Source organism: Galleria mellonella, unplaced genomic scaffold, assembly GCF_026898425.1.
Source record: "Galleria mellonella isolate WM207_F2 unplaced genomic scaffold, CSIRO_AGI_GalMel_v1 utg72, whole genome shotgun sequence".
Classification (NCBI taxonomy): Eukaryota; Metazoa; Arthropoda; class Insecta; order Lepidoptera; family Pyralidae; genus Galleria; species Galleria mellonella.
This window is the reverse complement of record NW_026442144.1, coordinates 1659890-1681799: the sequence shown is the minus strand read 5'-3', so window position 1 is coordinate 1681799 and position 21910 is coordinate 1659890. Positions and strand designations below refer to the sequence as shown.

Genomic DNA, 21910 nt, shown 5'->3' with positions numbered 1-21910 from the left:
ACCCCATTTATAAAATCTATTTACTTATTACATAACATCAAAACCTTATATAAAAATCGTAGTAAATAGGTTTAACATATAATGTGTAATTAACATTCCAATACAGATAAGTACACAATAAAATATATTTATGTCTTTCCATAAAAATAAGTTTAAAAATAATGAGATAGATATAATCTGATGAATCGCTTCTTCACAGTCACATCAAAGTAATTCAAATACACAGAACAACATTTATAAATATTCGAATTCTTTAAAAATAATTTAAAGTTTTCTCATTACGTACTAAAAACAGCAAAACTAGATACAAATGAAAATAAATTTTACATTTAGAAGATACGTAATTCGAAATAATTACCACTAATTTAGTGATACACTTAACAATAGTTAATAACGAAATAATAAAACGCAGCTAAAAATAACTGTCTTAAAACATTGAAGAAAAATGTACTCGAGGCCGTTTCTCAGCACTAGCATTATCACAATCACTAGAAAATCGGTCATCTAACAACGGATTCACATCCACCACTGGACGTAATAGGAGTTCTGGCTTTTCGTCTTCGTCGGATACATACATCCGAGTTAAATCAGAAGCAACGGATGCAGTCTCACACACACTGCAAAAACAAAACGTTACTTTGAGAAAATAACTAATACGTGAACAAATAATAGTAACTTTACATTATCTGTCTCCACACTAAACCCCTTATAAGGTAAACAGATAAAACAGTGTCAAATACCTCTATACTTTATACAATTTACGAGTTATAATAACTCGTCACAAGTATGAACGCCGGTACTGTAGAATCTTAACCTCTCTCACAAATAGAACACAGTCTATCTAGTAATATTACTAATATAATAGTTTCCATTCAATACAATATAATAAATTATATATATATTATGTATGTAAGAAAAAACAATATGAATACAAAATAAAAGTTTACACAAAAGGTACAAATTACTAAATTAAGAAATCTTATAAGGTTTTTATTCATTTAAAAAACATTTTATTTCATTAAAAAAAACATAGAATATTGTATATTCTATGTTTTTTTAATGTAAATTATAAGTATTTTTTTATAATAATAATAAAGATTTATTGCACATAAAAATATACTACTTAATCTATCCTGGACTTAATCTTCAGTAAATATTACAGGATAGACAATGACAAAAATGTATGATCAAACTAAAATTGTTACCGTATTTAAAACTAACATTATATTATGTATTTTTTTAACGAATACTTTTTATAAAAATATACATTAATATTTTTATACTATATCTGAATATATACGACAATTGTATTTTATAATGGATGTATATTTTGATTATCACATAGTGTATTAGTGTAATTATTCTTGTGACGTAATCAAGTTACATGACGCAAGTCATGCTCATTATAATGTCTTGACAAGGGGCAGCGTGGTGTGTAGAGCCGTCAACTTCCCTGAAATATTGTTTACCGTAATGATAGGTAGCACATCCGTCATACTTCGTGAACGGATACTGCTTACACTGACTGATCTGTACATGTTTACTAGTTATGACTGAAACGGCTCAATATTATTAAATAATTTTGCTTAAAATAAACATTTGAATTATTTATCACCTGTTATTGTAATATTCAGTATCTGCTAAATGTAAATTGAAACTTGAACTTTCTTGCTTTGCGCTCATAACAGTGGGCAAAACGAGAGAGGGCGACACGGTATCTGCAATTACTGGTGTAGTAACGAGTTTTAACGGCGACGCGGAACTTATTTCCTTCGGCGGTAATTGCATCTCAACATCCAAATGGATATCTTCTGTTTTTATAATATGACTGAAATGATAATGACGAGATTAGTAAAAATATAGACAAAATATCATAATTTTATAATTTAACCCTTTATTCATAAAAAGATTAAAAGTTCAAAACTTATCTATTGTTATTTTTTTCTTATGCACTAATTTCTCAATATTAAAGAAAATGACAAAACACTAGTAGTAGAAAATTATTTTTAAGTTTTAATTTATATGAATAAGGGTATTTCTATAACGGGCTAGATGTGTCTGCAACTTTGTCCGCGTGACCAGCCTATGCCCTTCTCAATGTAAAATTATTCATATAAATCGATTTAAATTTTATGATAATTTGTCAATTTTTACGTAATTTCTTAAAAACAATATTTCATTTTAACTAACAATAGGTATGTCGAAATAATAAGAACAAAACATTAACATACCTACATTTACGAAAATAATCTTCCTATATCTATGGTCTAAATTAGAATAATCTATCTATAAATAATAACAACTCAATAAAAGTATAATAACTTATACTGTGTGCGTTATATTATGTTGCGAGCGAGATAAACTACTAAAACCATAGAAAAAATACTCTCAATAATGGCATAAACTAAAAAAACAAATCCGCAACTTTCTCTCTCCCCTGTTTTAAAAAATTGAAGGATTTAACTTATTAATTCATTATCATATCAGCTGTTAACTGTCCACTGATGAATATAGGTTTCCCCCATGAGGGGCAGTAGTTGCTCCTCTTGGCGGACAAATTGGCAAACGCAGTTGGGCTTTGGTGATGTATAAAGACCTGCTGCCGATCCCTTTACCATTAAGTTTCCTTAATTGTACTTTACGACACCCACGGGAAATGAAGAGGTGGCCGATTTTATACCGAGACCACACGGCAAACTTATTAATTACCTACACTAAATTATTATTAATAAAATAAGAGTTTCATACTTTTCCAAATTCAAAGTTATTTTATAATCTTGAGACTTTTGTATAACTTCCAACCAATTATGTTTGTTACCTTCTTCATTCTCTATATTGAACGAAGAACCAGGCCTGTAAAAAAATTACATATTTTTAATTTATAGATAAAACAAAATAGCCTGTAAAACATTAAAAAAGTATTATTAAAAATAATCCTTACATTGGAGTGAAATTAACCATAGTAGCTAGATGTTTTTGTTTGTGTATTTGAAAGAAATTATCAGGCGTTTTAACCATAGTAACATCTTTTGTGAGATCGGATATTATGGAACTGTTTTGCTGCACTGCTTCAATACTACTGCTTTCCATTATATCGTTCAATGAGAAATTTAATTTAGCTGTAAAAAGGAAAACAAGTTATGTTATAGACATATAATTTTTTCATTCGTAGGTAAGGAAATTAAGGTCATTTAATATCTATAATCTATTATACTATAGCTACTATAAAGTTAGTAGAATAAACAGATTTCCATGGGCTATAAATCACTGTATGAGGGGGAGAAAGATTGTTAATAATAGGGATTAGTTAGTAGCCCCATTGCTAGCACCTTATACTATACACCCTACTAAGCCGACCTCCTCGCGGTCCCCCCTTGAAGCCATCGTGTTTTATTCCAAGTAAATTCATCACGATAGGCTAACTGACCTATCTTTTCATTCTAACCTATCTTCCCTCACTGGTGTTCCGCCAGCGTATACCACTATAACACTAAAACGCTAAAGGTTACCATCCCATTATCATCCATTAAAAAACGCTGTACGAAGACTCCTTACACTGCGTTACTGATTTCTTAGGAAACGTTCAAGTACTATGTTACGCAAATTTTGAATATTTTTACTCTCTCTCTCAAGTAATGCGCAGTAATATTTTTCTCTACCCACTCTCCTTCCCCTCCCTAAACGTTACGTAATACTCAAGTGAACATTTTTACTTAAAACGAATACTGACAACGAAAACAAAACAAATATGACGTATAACATAGTCGAGGGATACACCGTAAAACGTAAACGAAAGCGGTTGTGAACAGGGGAGATTTTAATTCCCTAGTCTTATTAGTTGAATAAAAAAAAAATGTTACGTAACGCGTTCGAAGCCCTCTCCCGCCCCTGTAATGCATCGTAATATTTTACAAAACCCCCCAATCCAAATTGTAACACGTAATACTTAAACCTACATAGGAAAAGCGAAGATTTTAATATGAACTTACTGTTATCAATCGGAGAAATTTTCGCAGCAACGTCATATAAAAAATCAGCAGTCCAAAAGTGCGGTATTCTGATAAACACTTTTCCGGAATCAACAGGCATATGGAAACCTAGTTTATGAAGCAACTGTAAAAACTTCAAGTCCTTGCAAATGGACGCCTGCTCGCAATTCCATGGAACTAACGGCACGGATTGATTGAATACTGAAATAAAAAAAAAAAAACTTGTATTTATATTACCTATTTATGTTATATCTATGTAGATACTTTGTGTTTAAAAATTTACTGCACATTGCATAGAATAAATAATATTTTTAGACATAATTTAAGCACACAATATAATTATGTTTATTTCACACAGAAAAATGATAACATCGATCTTCGCAAAATTTATATGACGATAAAATAATCATGTAACATAGTCACAAAATACATAACAAACGAGCTCAGTGCACAGACAAACTGAGAATCTTTTTCTTTTGGCAATGACAATTTGACTAAAATAATTAATACTTACATATCGAATGGTACGACACTGGCGACATAACAGGTAAATCATCCGATTTCTTTTTAAATAACTCAAAGTTTAATAATTTGTCAGATTTGTTGCTATGCGTTTCATTTTGATGCATCTTTTCTTTTTTCTCAACGTATATTTTTGCGTAGCAAGTATCCAAAAGTACTTTTTGTACCCAATCTAAGAATTTAGATTTACCATCTTGCGATAATTGATCGCAAAGTTTACCGATCTCATCTTCTCTCATTTCTTTATGCACTGGGACAACCTTTACACCTCTATTATTCTCCTTATTTAAGAAATTATCACACTCATCTTTGGATATTAAATTTTGTTTATGTAATTCTCTAATTACCGACTCCCTAGATTTTATTGCATCGTCCTCTTTGTATAGTTTTATTATTTCGCCGATGACATCAGGTAATGCACTACATTGCATGTAATTCCAGCTCAATGAAGATAACTCTTCTTCAGTCCATTTGTAACTATAGAATGGAATATTAACTAATTTATTTTGAAGAATTTTAGATGATATAGAAACCTTATTTAAATAGATAATACCAAAGCAGTAAAAATACATTGAACAGGGAACAATCTACGTCTTGACAGTAGCCACCTCACAATTATCTATCAAACTTCAAATACAATTTCATAATTTTCAATGTTTCAGATTAATTATTTAAAAAGTCCTCTGATAACGAACTAAAACGTTAATCATACTATAATATACTTATTAAACTGTTGCTGAAAATTCTGATTTAGATAGCAAAAAATTCAAAGCAAAATGCGACAGGAACAAAACAAATGAAATAGGTAAAAAGTTTTAATAATACAGATTTATAAGCACGTAACATTTTCTATAAATAACGTTTTACTTTGCTTTGCATTTTTTAAATAATTTATCAGACATTAAAAATTATGAAATTGTTTTAGACAATTGACATATAATTACACGTTGCCACAATTCATCAAGTCAAAATTATTAAAGTTAATAACAACACATCAACGTACCACTACTAAACAAGAGCCTCTCCCCATACGAAGAGGATATAACCCATTACTACCACGCGGGTCAGACGATTTGCTACTAAGTTTTATTACTTTACCTTCACTTGCATTTTTGTATTATACTATATTCTGTTCATTGCTATAGGGCCCTATACTAACCTTGTTCATCATTGAGATAAGAGTGGTGACAAACTGTAAACTTTTCTGTCACCATATAAATGTCATACACGACTTATCATTATATTGTTTGTAAATTTGGGATTTTAGAGTAATGTAGTTACTAATCTCATTTGGTGTTAATTACTTTTTGAGTATTTTATTTGATGTCAATAACAAAGTAAAAGTACATACCAATTAACTATAATTTATACTGATAAAAGATGGTATTATAATTCTCTACAAATATACTACCATAATACCATATTTATTCTTAATACTTACATAGGAATCAACAAGATGGCTGTTCATTTAATTTAGATAACATAAATAATTTTTTTTTAAAATAGATTATTAATATGCAAGTGCAAACATTTTTTACTTTTACTTCAAAAATTATTCCACGAACATCTTTCATGTTATAAGAAAAAAAATTCTGAATATGTTGAAACAAATTGGTTATCTTTTTCTTGTAATTTTTTATGAAATTAACTTATTAAATAAAAACGACAATATCTACAGAACAATGAATTTCTTCCTTTAAACCAAAACAGGTAAGACGTTAGTACTAATTATGCAAAATGCTATGCAATAAAATATTCATACATCATTATAGAATTCTAGGTTAATAATCCTGTAACATAACAATATACTACCTCTCCCGAGATGTGCTTCCTGATATATCATCAGATCTTTTTCTAGAATCTGCATCAGATCTATGTTTCGTTGGTTTGGAAGGTGTGAGGGGTTTGACAAAAAAATTATCCTCGTCGAAATTTTCCGTGTCCAATCTAAAGTTAGTAGTGCTTTGCAACGCATGTGGTTTCTTTATGAACGTATTTATTACATATTCAATGAGATCAGACCAATCCTAAAAAAAAACAGCAAATAACTCGCACAGTACAGAGGAGTGAAAACATATTATTGAAATATAACTGAGGTCATATAATAGTCATTTTTACTATACTCAATCATTAGTTTGTTAGTAAACACGGTAAATAGAAATATTTACATCACAAATTTCAAATTCCGATTTCCATATAGAGGTGAACGTCTTCAAGATTTTTGGTTGGAACAATGTAATCAAACAATCCAGTTCCCCTCCAACATGATGCATTAACGTGAAAATACAATCGTTGACGAATTCTCCATTACCAGCGTAATCTTCCAAAAGAAGTCCATACTGATACATTATTTCTGGTGTCGCAAACCTGTCAAATAGAAAACAACAATTACACAAACAGACCTGCTATCAAATTTCTAACTGCCACTTAAGGTACTAACTGGGGGAAAAAATATTGTTAGTAATGGGGTCTAACAGTCCCACCATCTCTCATTGATTGACATCCCGCTAGCGTAGACCGATAGCGCAAGCAGGGTTACCATTCCACGTTTATCCTTTAAAAAAAACTACGGTCGCATAACTTTTAAAAGATCCCCTTAATACATTTCTACAACAGCCATACAATTTTCCATAGACCTCAGCAACTTCCCGAGCGAACGTGTAACAGAGCACACACTTCACATCAGTCGTTAACTATCCACTGCTGAACATACGCCTCCCCCATAAGTGAGCTTTAGCTAGGAATTGCCATGCTTGGCAGACGGATTGACAACCGCAGTAAGGCTTTGGTGTTGTTTTAAAAGGAACGCTGCAGCTTCCTGTGCGTGTCGAATGAGGCGACTGTAGTAAGGGAACTTAATGGCTCGTAACAAATGGCAAATAGAAATTACTTAGTACATAGTACGTTATACTAAATCTATAGAAATTACCCAAACTCTAACATTAAATGTAACAATTATAAAATTTAAACATACTGTTTTATATGATCCAACATATAAGTAGATCCACTGTAGTCCGGTAATTTCATTACACTGTCCAAAAACATCAGTAATATGTGATTTGTTACTATGAGGTCCTAAAAAAACGATATTCACACATAAATGTCTTATAACACGAGAGGGAACTCACAAATTGTTAATATAAATATACACATTTGTTAATATAAATATTTGTCAATAAATAGACAAGACGCAAATTTAAAATGTTACTTCTATTTTTCTTTGATATCTCAATACAATATTCAACAAATATACCTTAAAAGTACAACACCAAGACATTTTTATGTATTATCACAAAAATGATATTAAAAACATGAATCGGTATATCATATTTTTCGATTCCTTTTTGTATATACAACTTTAAAATATACATAGTTATCATGATTCACTATATTTCACTGTGCAATATATCTACTGTTTTAGTATAAATACCTGTAAATATTGCTTGGTATGGTACTTGGGATCATAATGGCGTAACAGCAAAACCAATAAACAGCGTAGATCTTCAGTTTCGCACATTTTCATTTGTAATTTCAACAACGCCTCCTGATCCTCTTTGCACACATGAGCGATTTTTTTATATACCTCTATGGCTTGGACAAATTCTCGGATCGCTGTGACCACCTTATAAAATATTACATTATTAGATAATCTACATGTTGGGAATTAAAGGAATATTGTTGTACAACCAACAATAAAACAAATTTTATTGTTAGGTTTCATAAGTACACATTACATTTTATTTCAAATGAAAAAATCCTACAATGCGTGCCGAAGCACGCAGTCAGGTTTACGGCATTGCCATTCACAATTAAGGTACCCGGATGATCCCGGAATTAGTCGAGCATTCCGAACAAAAATACACGTTAAGTCAATCCGATTATTAATACACATTTTTTCCATTAGAACTTTAAGTGATATTATGCAATGTAATCAATGTTTTTTTTTTTTATAATTTATTAAAAACAAGAAATGAATATTTTTTAACAATAATAACGTGTAAAACAACGGCATTATAGGCCATCCTGTAAATTCCAAAACCAGATACCAATAAATACAAAACAATTCTACATCTTAATCTAGTACTCTTTTCAAGAGCACTCGTAATTGTAATGACACATATAGCGGGTCTACTATTACAGTAATATTTTACAAATATTGTAATATTTATGTCGGGTTTAGTCTTATTTTAAATTCTGGGATGCTCGCCTAGTTTCGAAGCACCAGCCTTGAACCGCGCTCATGAATAAGGGCTCCTATTGAGTTTGAAATTAGTCTATATATTATACAAATGTATAAATCTTTAAAAATATTTCCTATATCCGCATGTAGAGACAAGTTATTAGTCGTAGTAAACAACGACACTCGGCGTATTTGTTTTCTTTTCAATTATACGTATGAATAAATTTAGAATAAAACTTATGGCACACAAATTGGCCATGTTATTGATAAAACGCATACTTTCTACAATCTTATAGGATAATTTAATAAAGAATATCGTGTCTACTTACAAGATGTAATCTTCTAATACTTGGTTTCAAATCGTTTCCGTCTAATTTTATAGACAGTTCAAACTGCTCGCATAAATTTACTCCTTCAGCGGTTAGATACGATACTATGTCATAAGAGAGCACCGAACAAATATGTTCCAGATCTAATTCTATTTGCGTTGCAAACTTCAAGAAATAGGTAACGAGCCAAAAGAAGTGAGAAGTATCAATCTCCAACTGCATATTTGTAATAATCTGACTGTGAAGAGTCTGTACAAGAGAATTATATCCTTTCAAAAGAAAGTCGACAGTAAACTCTTTCATTATATTGGAAATATCATCGTCCGTCGGTGTTTTGTGTGATAATCCTTGAACGTTAATACTGAAAAAAAAGGTGTTACTTACCATTTACTTTCTATATTTTTTCTTTAAGTATTTAAAAATATATAGTTAGTTATGAGTAGAAAAAAAATTAAAGTGATCTATAAACCTGTATTCATATTCCAATAAATCATTATACTTTTTTTACTACGTTATAAATATTGATTACAAATACAAATATTTAAAAAAAACTCACATATTTGCTTTTCCCCGTTTAACGAGCTTTTTCCGTTTTCTGTCTTGCAAGTTTGTGCTGGATCGAGCTTTATTGTTTGACCTCTGTTTTGTATTGTGAGGTTTCTGATGTACGGGCTTCTTTGCAGGTTCATCTTCATTGCTAGACGTAGAAATAGAGCCTTGATTTTCCATCTGAGTCCCGTAACCGCAATCTGAGTTTTCTGATATAACTGTCTTTTTTTCATTTTTGTATAATTCTTTTTGGTCACTTTTTTCACAATCTTTCTGATTGACTTTTTCACTACATGACGTTGATTCACTCTATAATAATAACATACATATCTTACGAATATAATGACATTGTAACTAGATGATGGGGAGATATTTAAGAAAATTAATATGAGGGTCTTATTAACACCAATAGAGCCATAACAATAATTTTCAGACAATTTGTCTGTCTGTTTCTTTAGATATTGCGAAAAACTACTGCACCAAATTGGATGCGATGCGATTGGTTGTGTTCCTAAAGGAGTAACTTAAAATCTGGTGTATGTTTTATCTTAATACATCATCAACAACCATCTAGAAGTAGTCTATTTTATTGGTTTTCATACTTCTGAAATCGACGCGTATGAAGTAGCGGGTAATATATAAAAAAACTAATATATAATGGAAATACAAATGAAAATATAAGGATTAGTTAAAATTTTTAAATACACACCAATCCATTGCCAAAAAAGAGCATTATGGGTAAGAGATAAAGACACATATATGTATAAACCGCAGAATAATACTACAGTACTGTTACTACTAATTATTAAGAATGTCTTACATTTAAAACATATTATGTTAAAATATTAATTAAGTATTAATATAAAATATTAACATATTAATATTATTATTCGATACGTTAAAAGGAAATATTTAGAACTAGCAGCATATCCTTCGTTTTCTAAATAATCGTGTCTATTAATATGTACATATCCATCATTAAGTATATTTATTACGTTATCTGGTTCCTGAGAGTGTTCGGATTTAGTTACTACCGAGTCTCTCATATCCTCGTCTTTAGCTTTCTTCTCATCAGCAGTCGACTTTTGGTATGATTGATTACCATTCTCACTGGTATTTTTCATAGAGGAAGCATCCCATCCATTATTCACAGAGTTAGGTTCATCGTTACATTTCCCGCTCCCTCCCGTGTCTGATGAGTCTGAAGTTGGATCCGATGTTAACATCGGAGATGAATCGTCACTACCTACAAATAATAAATTTAAAAATATGTATGGAATCATAAAAAATATCGCAAGGATAGTCCACTATTACTCTTCCTACGATTCACTAACAAAGTGACTTTAATTTGAAAGTACTGTTGATAATTTATACGAAACTATTATCCTAATGCCTAATATCACTTATACAATGTTTTTAATCATCATCATTATAGTATAACATATAAACCAAGCATATAAAGTTGTTCATAAAATCAAATTAACAACCTAAATCACTGTAAGTATACAATTAAACTATAAATAATTAGTAAAAATTTACCTCGGTCTGGTGGAGAGGTGTTACTTTCATTATCTTCCGAGCTATCTGACAAAGATGCTTCTAGCCATAAATTTAACAATTTATGTAACGTAATGACATGCTGATCCTTATAAAGCAGTGCTATTAACTGAACCATTGTAACCCCCCAATGAGTCTGTAAAGGAAACAAATACAAAACACACATCTTGACTCTTAAAATGGGCCTGGGCTAAAACGAATTATTTTGATACATAAGTAGTAATTTATTAATTACCGAAATAAAACAAATGAGTATTGAATAATATAAATTAGTACTCACTAATGTGTTTGTGATGACTGAACTTATTGCACAAATTTAATGAACAGACGTAATTAAAAAATATCTTACCGCATCAGGCAAAGTCATCAACTTAATAAGAATTTTATCAATACTCTGACTAAATAAATTCCATAAAATTTGATTTTGCACCGAATGGTTAGAGCCATTGTAACTAGGACTCTGATTACTATTGTCCTCTGGTATATGAAGAATATTCCTCAGCAATAGAAGACAATTACTTATGTTTGTACACTGTTCTGTCGACAATTTTGTTTTCTGATCTACATCTACATTTTTCTTCATAAAGTCTATTATAACTCTGGTTGTCCTATTGTCAGTAAAAGCTGATTTAGTAGACAAAAGTAGATTATTTATCTCAAACACTGTATGACGTCCAAAATCATTTTGTATTAGAGCGTCAATAGAAAGCAAACACTCAACCGGAATTGTCAAATTAACTAATATTTTAACTATGAACTCTATTGTTGAATCTTCCTTGGCGTGTATTAAAAGCGGTATTAGGTCTTTCTTTATATTTTCTCCAAAACTAATACTTCTACGGTATGTTCGTAAATATTTATCTTCCGTTAAAATGTTGTGAAGAATGGCTTCCAAGGCAGCTGTCAATAAATTTTTAAAACCTCAGTTTAAAACAGGTAAATAGCAAAAAAAAAAGTAAACTATATATAAAAATTGCTTTTGGATATTAAATATATTAATTATTTCCTTACCATTGCAATTTTCATTTATGTGATATCCATCTCCGTGTACAAAACCGAGGTTGCTGAATGTGCTATGAATTTGGGGACTTCGCAGAACCCATTCCATCTTCTATCTGAAATTTAAAATATGCATGTTAACAAAATGCTTCTATGAATACATGCAATGTCTATTACTATAATAGTATGCAAAAACAAAGTAAAATAATTTAATCCAAATATATTTTTTGAATATGTTTACTAAGTACCGACAATTATGATTGTAGTGAACTATGCAAAAAAGGTTTTATAATAAACACCTGACCGATTTCGTAGAAATGCCCTTTATCGAATTAGGTAATTATTGTTTGCATATACATATATGTAAACGGTAATTCCGCGAACTCCATCGACATTCGGAAAGTTGATGGAATGCGATAATACGGGATACAAAATTGCAAACCCTAGTCGTTAAATATATAAAAATAAATCGTAATTGTGCGATTGGTCGAGATTACAGTGTAAAATCAAAATCGCTGAAACTTTAAACATAGAAAGTTCGCTTCTAAACATTCTTATTAATATTATAATTATGAAAGTGAGTTCGTTTGTTACCACCTTATAGCGCCTTAACAGCTTTACCGAGCACAATAAAATTTGGTATACACGTAATATATAAGATATCCCGATCAATAAATATATTCCGGTCACACGGACGAAATCGTGCGTAAAAGCTGGTTATCTATAAAATACAACTTAAATTGCATAAAATAAAAATATTTTTTATTCAAGTAAACTGAATTACAAGCAATTTTAATAGTGAATATTGTTTTATAATATAATACTTCTACTGTCCAATTCGAAAAGCAGTTTCAGCTAAGAAGCATAAACAAGAAACACAACTGTTGCTTATTTCAAACAAAAGTTTACAACTACCAAATAACATAAAAATTAATAGCTGTAACTGTATGTTTAATAATTAAAGCTCAGTAACTAAATAAATTAGTCGTAGTGATGATAAAAGCAGACCAGTTTCTACTAGTACTATCTGTTTACGAGTATGATGAGTAAGTTAGTCATTATTACATTTAACTACATTTTAAAGAGCCCAGTAACCCAACTCATGGCTGGTATACCCTTTTATATTACTTAGCAGTTACATATGTATTATTATTCGTATGAAAAAAAAGTTACGTAATTCCATTGCCTAGTAGGTACGCATATATATAATATTGTTTATAAATAGAGAAAACGTATCCATCTATCTAGATTTATATGAATATAAACGACATGGATGAATTCGGGTATTTTATTTTCAAATATTCGTTGAAGTCCAAGAAAGGTTTTGAATTGCCCAAAGAAAGGTAAAAATACAGTTTTTCTTTTTCTCATACAAACTGTACCTAGTTTCCATTTCAAACATTTCGTACACGAACTGCTATAGTCCAATAGCTTTTGACAGAACGTCTATCGGGTCAGCTATGGGTCACTGTATCAATGTGTATACTATCATAGTGATATACTGGTAAAGTTTTGTATAACTCAACTGTAGGTACCATCGTTTTACCTATTTCTATATTGGGCATACTGCTTTATATGCGTGAAAATTACAATACAATAATTAAATCAATCTTTGATTTGAGAAACATAACACTTTAACAGCATACTGACAGCAATTAAATTAAATTAAAAAAAATTTAAATTAAAAATGTATTTATTGGAACCATAAAAAAATTACAATTGTAGGGTAGTGTACGATAACAGCCACATTAGTTAAAAATAACTGTGTCGTGGCTGTCAACGCCCACCTCCTCAAGGCAGAGGCGCTAGCGTTCCAGTAGAATAAATAAAACTGTTAATTAAACAAGAAAAAGCATGTACCTACATGTAGTACATATATATGTGTCCAACATACATATAAATATTTAGACATTTAGTTTTACATTTTATTATTATGTTATTATATTATATTAGTTTAGTTATATAGCATGCAAAGGAACTAGTATAAGTTATATATATTATATTTATAATTACCATAATTATTCTATTAAATTATAAATTTGTAGATGAAATGTCTCCATACAAACGAATAAGGATCCAACGAAACCACATACATACATCTAAATCTATTCAAACATACATAAGCACATGAACTCGTGTACAAAACAGTCGTGTAATAAGAAACAGGTTAAATTTTTTATTCATTTTTTTATTTAAGAGTCTCCATTTATCAGCTAATTCATGCATTTTCTTTCAACTTATACGACATGATACCTAGTACTTCCTTTAACTTGCATAATACATAAATATGAAAAAATATTATAATCAAAAGTGGAAGAATTATTAAGTAGAAAAAATTCTTAAGTATATATCTTATTGAACGAGATAAACAGAACATAATGATTCATAAAACATATTATTAGTATTCTAATACTTCCCTACGGTTACCTGGGAGAATGCTTTTAGCGCTAAGCCTATGTACACATACATGTTCTAATGGATAAAAAAATAAATAAGAACAAATACACTTAAAATATTTATTCTTTTGCATATGAAAAAATATGTAAGTATGTATACAAGGCAGACTTAATGCGTGACGTTTCTCTAGAAGTCAACCGTTACACTAAACAGAATGGACTAAAGTAATCAATGATAAATGAATTTTGAATATTTTGATAGATGATCATGATCATTATCATATCAGCCTTTAACTGTCCACTGCTGAACATAAGCCTCCCCCTTGGGGGGTTTTGCCAGTAATTGCCAAGCTTGGCAGGCGGAATGGCAACCGCAGTTAAGCTTTGGCTTTTATATTATTCGATGCCAGGACCACACGGCTAGAATAGGCCATTCCCGAATATCAACTAAAATAACAACAGATAAAAACAAAAACGGAGTCGCGGGAGACCTCATAAGCGACGGAGACCGCTTCCTCAAAGAGTGGTACAGCTTGGCCAGCAATCGTGCGAAGCGTGGCCACTTTTATATTATATAATAACTTGTATATAGTATCATTATATGTATATTTACATTTAGGTATATTAAAAAAGTCATACCTAACTTTTATTTTCTAATAAAAAAAAAACAATTTGTACTATTTTAATTTAATTACTTGCAACACTGCAAAATGACGCGCTTTCGTTTTGGTTTAAAAATATGTCAAATTTAATATGTAATAATTTTCAGTCAACCAAACGTCACTTTGGCTGACTGAATTTGTATTCGTTTTTTATTTGTATTTGATAATCGATCGTATAGTAGGTCTATACATGTATAATCTACACTAATATTATAAAAAGGAAATACTTGTATTTTTGTGTGTATGTAAGTTTATAATGAATAAACTCAAAAATTACTTTGCTGATATCAAAAATTCTTTCACCATTAAAAAGCTACATTCACCCTGAATAACATAGGCTATATTTATTGCTACAAAAGATTAGGGATCCTTACTAAAACTTTAGTAACGTAAGTCGAGGTGTAAAAAAATGCTATAAAATATCTTTCATCACATGCGCTGCGGAAACTATTGGTGATAGAACAAAAGTATATTCTACAATATTGAAGAAAATATCAATACCTACAAAAAACTTCGCAATACTATATGTCCGACTATTATCGTTATGTCACAATAAGTACTTTTGAAAATGTTGTAAAAATGTCCACCCGTGCGAAGCCGGAACGGGCCGCTAGTCTAAGATAAAATGAGTACAGAAGCAGGATTTACTGCCTTATATGTTTGCCTTTTCCAGCCGAGCCAATAACATAAAAGCATATTTCCGTATATAATTTTACGCCTTAGGATCGTATATAATTATAGCGATGTATAAAAATACAGCAGTTGTAAACTTTTAAATAACGATATTATTTAAAAGTTTACAACTGCTAAAAAGTCTTATTTGTTTTCAATTGTTTTAAATTCTATATAAGCATCAAGTTTGTAAAGGCATTCCTGGGCTATAAATGTCGGTAAAGTTCAACTTAAAGGGATTCAGTTAATTTAAGCCTGCACGAGTTTAATAAGAATAAACTTTCGAGTCGTATTTTATACTCATTTATACTCAAAAAGAATGAAAACTTCGACCTCGTGTTATTTAATTAAAAATGGTAAAACGCATGAGGAAGTATTAACGTAACTAACTCCTGGGTTATTTTGGTACCCATTTTATTTTTTGATATCTTGTTTTGTAGTGGTTTAATAGAATCAAGCTTTTATTTTTACATTAAGATTTTAGTTATTATTACTATAAATAAGAGCACTTTTTAAATAAATAAATGAGAAATGTTAAAAATTATTCAATTGTTCTAGAAAACTTTACCGAGTTTTTTTTTTTTTTATTTCATTTTTTACAAAATTTTTCTTTAATACATAGTGTGTGTATAAGAGTCCAAGTCAAGCAGTCCTACCACTATACCTACAAAAAATATATCTACGGATGAACTGGCAACTACTTTGTTTTGAAATCGATTAAAACTGAAAAATGGTCAAAAATTGAAAAATGTGCAATTACTGCCAGCTAGTGGATATGATGTACGCTTATAAATCCAAACATTTTAGAAATTTTAATGTTTCTCTATTATTTTTAACATATGTCTATGTTTTTATTAAACGTTATAAATTTACTTACATTTATAGGTGTCCATCCAGATTTTCACATACATAAAAGACAGAAATTACCTAAGGTAGTACTTAATAACACTTGTCATATAACAGGTATTCGACTTATTTATACGACACAAAAACAGTCGTACACAAACTGCTCACAAATTTTTCTTTCGAATACGATATTTAACAAAAATTATATATTTTTATTTAATGTTATATCATCTAAAATATATTACCGCATTAAAAGTTAAGAAAAGTAAGTAATTTTGGATAAATAGAAGATATTTAAATACGCATTCGGGAAAATAACCGCTCCACGTGACCGTAAACGACGTTGTCTTAGGAGCCAATAGTAGGTCGCGCTCGATATCTACAGTCGCGTGTACAGTGCACGTGCAGCGCTCGTCATAGTGCGTTGTGTTGTGTTTCACCTACGGTACCTACAGCGCTCTGCTCAACGAGTCCGCGTGCCACCAGCCATACCATGCCATTGTCATCGCAAATCATTGCAGGCTGTCGCATTTCGTAATGTGCATTTGTACATAACTCGAAATTTTCTTTCTCAAACCCATCCCTATCTGCCTATCCGAATAAAAGAAAAAGATAGATTTAATTAGTGATTTGCCAATTATGACAAAATCAGTTATTTTGATTTAAAATCTAAACTACTAAACCAATTTAGATAAAATTTCTATAGGACCAATCTGTAAGCATATCCTTTCAGATAAAAAAGAATTTTTCAAATCGGTTTATAACTGACAGAGAACAAAACTATTAAAAAAAAAAAGAATTGAGAACGTACTTTTTGAACTAGGTTGAAAAGCACGTTCATGCATGTTTATGGGGTGATTAGATCATTCAGTATGCAGTGCAGTTAACGTGCTTATTTAGATGGTGTAATCGTAGTTAAATAGCTGTTCAATCTAATGTAATTTTGATACTAAGTCTCAAACTACTCGTAATTAATGTTCCATTTCAGATAGTGTACACTAATAATTCACAAAGTAGTTAACAGCAACTCCTGGGGATCGAGATAACCCGCGAGAGGTCTAAGTCAGCAAAAAATAACAATCTATGAGATGCAAATGAAATTATCTATCGTGCAGTCCACGATATTTATCTTATCTCACGAGACTTATCATTTATATCACATTTAACAATCATCACTTTGTTCCTTTCCATAACTTAATTTCGTATAAAATATAAAATAGCAAACAAAATCTAAGTCAAGCGGTCAGGCGTAAAATTAAAAGAAAAATCTGTATAATATGAATAAGAATATACTACGCCTACCCCTAATAATTGAGATATAAGCAGATATAAAGATGATGATGGAATACCGATGAAATTATAATCCTGTCTGCCACATTGATATACAATTATACATATACCAATGATATAATAAATAAAGTCGGATCAGTTGGCGCATGGTGAAAAAATTCATCAAGAATTAGCCACGATGCGAAACAACTCTATCTAAGGTTCTGACTTTATACCACTACTTTGTTTTGCGCCTAAACAGCGCCCAAAATTCGTAGTTTGAGCATCGAACGATTAACACGAAGCTTAGTGTGAGTAGCTCTAAACGAGGTATCTTCAAACAAATTCTATTCATTCATTTCGTTTAGAGATAAAACACATTTCACAAAAGGTGCGTGGACGGAATGGCAGTAGGAGATTAATGGTTAATATGGAAGGTTGTAGAACTTGTAGTAAAAATAGTACTCAATTTTTGAGTATTGACAGTCACACGCTTACTAATGATAACGGAACAAAAATAATTTTCATCAACTAAACAGTGGACTTCTGCAAAAGAACACCTAGTTCAGTAAAATAAACAAATATTTGTTTTATTTTAGAAATCTATTTAGAAATATCTAAACAGAAACTTATTTTCATTTAGAAAACAATAGTTTTCTAAATGAAAATAAGTCAACCAGAAAATATCTTGTGCTTCAATGTTATTTAAGGCGCTTTATTCCTATTAGACGTGGGGTCATATGGACGTAGCTATATCTCGCTATACCCGCTAAAAAATATCGCGATATCAAAGATTACTTATGCAGAGATTTTTCGTCATTAAAAGTGCTGAAAAGTAGTTTATTGAACTCAATATGAAATGAACTAAAACTTTTCATACTAATACAATATGTAATACAGGTACAAATAACATAAAGCGTTACTTATCAGTTGGTAGTCAATAAGAACCATCTAATTTTTTTATGACAATCACACGATATTCTTATTAATTTTATAAATGTGGTAATGAATTTGTTTATAACCTCTACATGTCATAACAACTCAATCGATCATCATGAAACTTAGTTCGCACGTAGTATTTTGGATGCGGTCCCGTGTTTTTAATGGGTACAGAATAGACTTTTAGTTTTCAATGACAATTTCTTTCACAGAACAATGTTTATCTCTTACCTATATTATAAATAATAGACAAAAAAAAAAAAGAAACTTTTAAACGAAATTGGCTTGCTTTTTCATTTCCATGACATTGACCGAAAGTCAGTCAGTGTTTGTTATATATAATATATATAAATAATACAAATTTAGCTTTTTGCATCAAAATTTTAGCCAATTTTAAAATTAAATACACAGATTAAAGAAATATGTGTCAGTTAAAATTTCGATTATGAATCTTGAAAAATTTATTGGTTTCGGTGAAACATCCATTTTTAGAATATGAAAGACACATTTGCTTTATTAAATTTATGTAGCTAGCAATTAAAAAAAATTAAATTCAAACACACAGATTGAAATTATATATATGTATAATTTGTTTAAGGATCAAATTTTAATATAGGTATATTTATTTAAAATTTTAACTATTAATTTAATCTGTGAATAATGTTTCAAAAATGATCTTCGATAGTATGAAGTACCTTATCATTAAACGTTCAGATTCAGACAAACCTCTTTCGCTTCCTGTACATTCATCAATCTATTCATACAAGTGTTTAATCCATAATCTCCAAAATCTTCTCTCCAATCACACTATTTTTCATGCATAAAAGCTAACAAAAATTTTGAAATCCTTTATTGATCTTATATCCAGTTAAATCATTTGCCAACAGACAGTCCAACAAAAAGGGTTCATAACTAACTATATCTGAAATCCTGGCAATGCCAAAAACCAGACTAAAACTAAGAGCTCCATGGACTACAGGAGCAGGATGGGATACACAATATGATGATCTCTCGAGGACTGTTCACACATAATGTAAACAATATTGTTGTGTATATCCTAGGTTATTATTGTAAAATATGCTAAATAAAATTAATAATATTTATTTACACATACAAATACCAAAAGTCCTGGTTAATGTTTAATGTAATGTTGTAACAGTATTTGAGAGTGTTAAGTCTAGTAATATAAAGAAGTAAAGGCAACTTATTATCTATAAATATAAATACTGCTGTTAAAATAAAGTGATTGAAGTTGCATTTTCTATATTTCTATAATTACAATTTCAGTTTAATATTACATTCTGAGAACCAATATAAACTAAATTTATAATAGATTTAAGTAAAATTTATTATTTATTAATTATTGATGGCCCATAAAAAAGTTCTTTCATGAAACTATCAAATTAATCATTTTTAAAATAGATTTAGAGATTTTATTATTTATTTGCCCTAATTCATTGTAATGGATTAAAATGGAATTATAACCACCTACTACTATATTTACTGTTTATAAGTAGTAACTGCATATAAGTGAGGTATGATAGATGAGAATGATGGTTTTTTTTTTGATGGATGAAAATGGTATGGTGACCCGGCCTGCGCTAACGGGATATGCTGATGGAGCACCAGTGAAGGGCCCATCATGTTGAATTCATCTGGAATTAACCATGATAGCTTCCAGGGAGAACCGCGAGGAGATTGACCTGGTTGGGTATATTGCTAGTAATGGGATTCTCAGTCTCCATTACTAACAATCCCTTTCCCCCTGAGAATGATGGTTAGTCCAATTGGCTCATCATGACAAATTTATCAATAATTAAGCACAATGGTTACCAAGGGAGCCATGTAGAAATCCAGCTGATATACCCTGTATCTACCAATACACCCTCTATTACTAGTAAAGAGTAAATTGTCGCCATTTATACTAATAATTCCTTCCTAAACTAGCATATAATCAGGTAACACAATACATATGTAGTAATTTATATACTCCTTGCCGTAGTGATAAGGTCACTTAGAAATTATAACAATCTAACAAGTGTAAAACAAAAGTTACCTGTGTACAATGACGTTGGATTCGACAAACAGTAAACGCCAAACTGCATTACTTTATGCTTCTTAGAATATATTAAGTAAATACATTAACAGTTATTCCTCATATAATTATTTTAAAAATTATGGCATATAAATGCAAACATACTAATAAATAGTATAGAATTAAAGACAACAAACGAATGAAGACACTACTGTAACAACAGCAAGTGACTGGACTGACAAATAAACCATATAACAAAAAGTCAAAACTAAATATATAATATAGCTATGAATATCTGTTCTAATAACCAACTAAATATCAGTTATTAAAATAATAGCGCCTGCTTAGTTATCTGGTTGCTAAAAATAACTAGCTATTGGTTGTAACCACTCTTGAAGGTACGACTTAAGACAAAGAATTACATAGAAGGAATGGTAAAAAAAACTGTATATCATATGATTGCGTCCTTTCTTCTTATGCAAATATAATTAGTAAAAAGAGGCTGAAAGATTCACTATCAGTTGCTGTTCGCGATATTTATGTTATTAATACTTATAATTATTACGTTTTATAGTTAGTTGTAAATAATAGATCTAAGCATGATCTTTCTCATAGTTTGTAAGTACATTACAGTAATTTACAGTTTTTATTTTATCATTCCTTCTATGTAATTCTTTGTTCTTAAAGTCGTCGACGACGACGACGACAGTTAACTTAGTCGCAACTAGTCTATGAATAGCAGCTACATAGCTAGCAGTATAGCTACTCATCGTTAATAACATTATCTACAGATTATGTATCACTAGCAATTGCACAGATTAGTGAGATTATGCCTCTCTCTCTCTCTCTCTCTCTAATCATTTACTTGCTATACTAGTGATGGGACTCGAGCGAGTTTTTTTCACTCGAGTCACTCGGTTCTGATAAGTGACTCACTCGAATGCCACTCGAGTGAAGATAAAACGC

At 30.4% G+C, this 21910-nt stretch overlaps 1 protein-coding gene across 3 annotated transcripts; it reads right to left on the bottom strand.

Moving 5' to 3' along the window:
- Window position 1: 1 nt before the first annotated feature.
- Window positions 2–21192, bottom strand: LOC113517070 (protein timeless). 3 transcript variants are annotated; one of them, XM_052900884.1, is made up of 17 exons: window positions 20966–21192; window positions 12138–12241; window positions 11476–12026; window positions 11109–11262; window positions 10565–10815; window positions 9577–9878; window positions 9021–9381; window positions 7942–8133; window positions 7486–7586; window positions 6680–6878; window positions 6324–6538; window positions 4504–4988; window positions 3990–4190; window positions 2942–3119; window positions 2749–2853; window positions 1616–1828; window positions 2–617 (listed from the first exon to the last, which is right to left on the bottom strand). In XM_052900884.1, the coding sequence occupies exons 2-17, from the start codon at window positions 12232–12234 to the stop codon at window positions 428–430; spliced, it is 3795 nt and encodes a 1264-aa protein (XP_052756844.1). In that variant the 5' UTR covers window positions 12235–12241; window positions 20966–21192; the 3' UTR covers window positions 2–427. The 3 variants fall into 3 exon arrangements, with proteins under 3 accessions (XP_052756844.1, XP_052756845.1, XP_031763590.2); XM_052900885.1 differs by having other exon boundaries at window positions 10604–10815; XM_031907730.2 differs by lacking the exon at window positions 20966–21192 and adding an exon at window positions 16733–17115.
- Window positions 21193–21910: the final 718 nt, after the last annotated feature.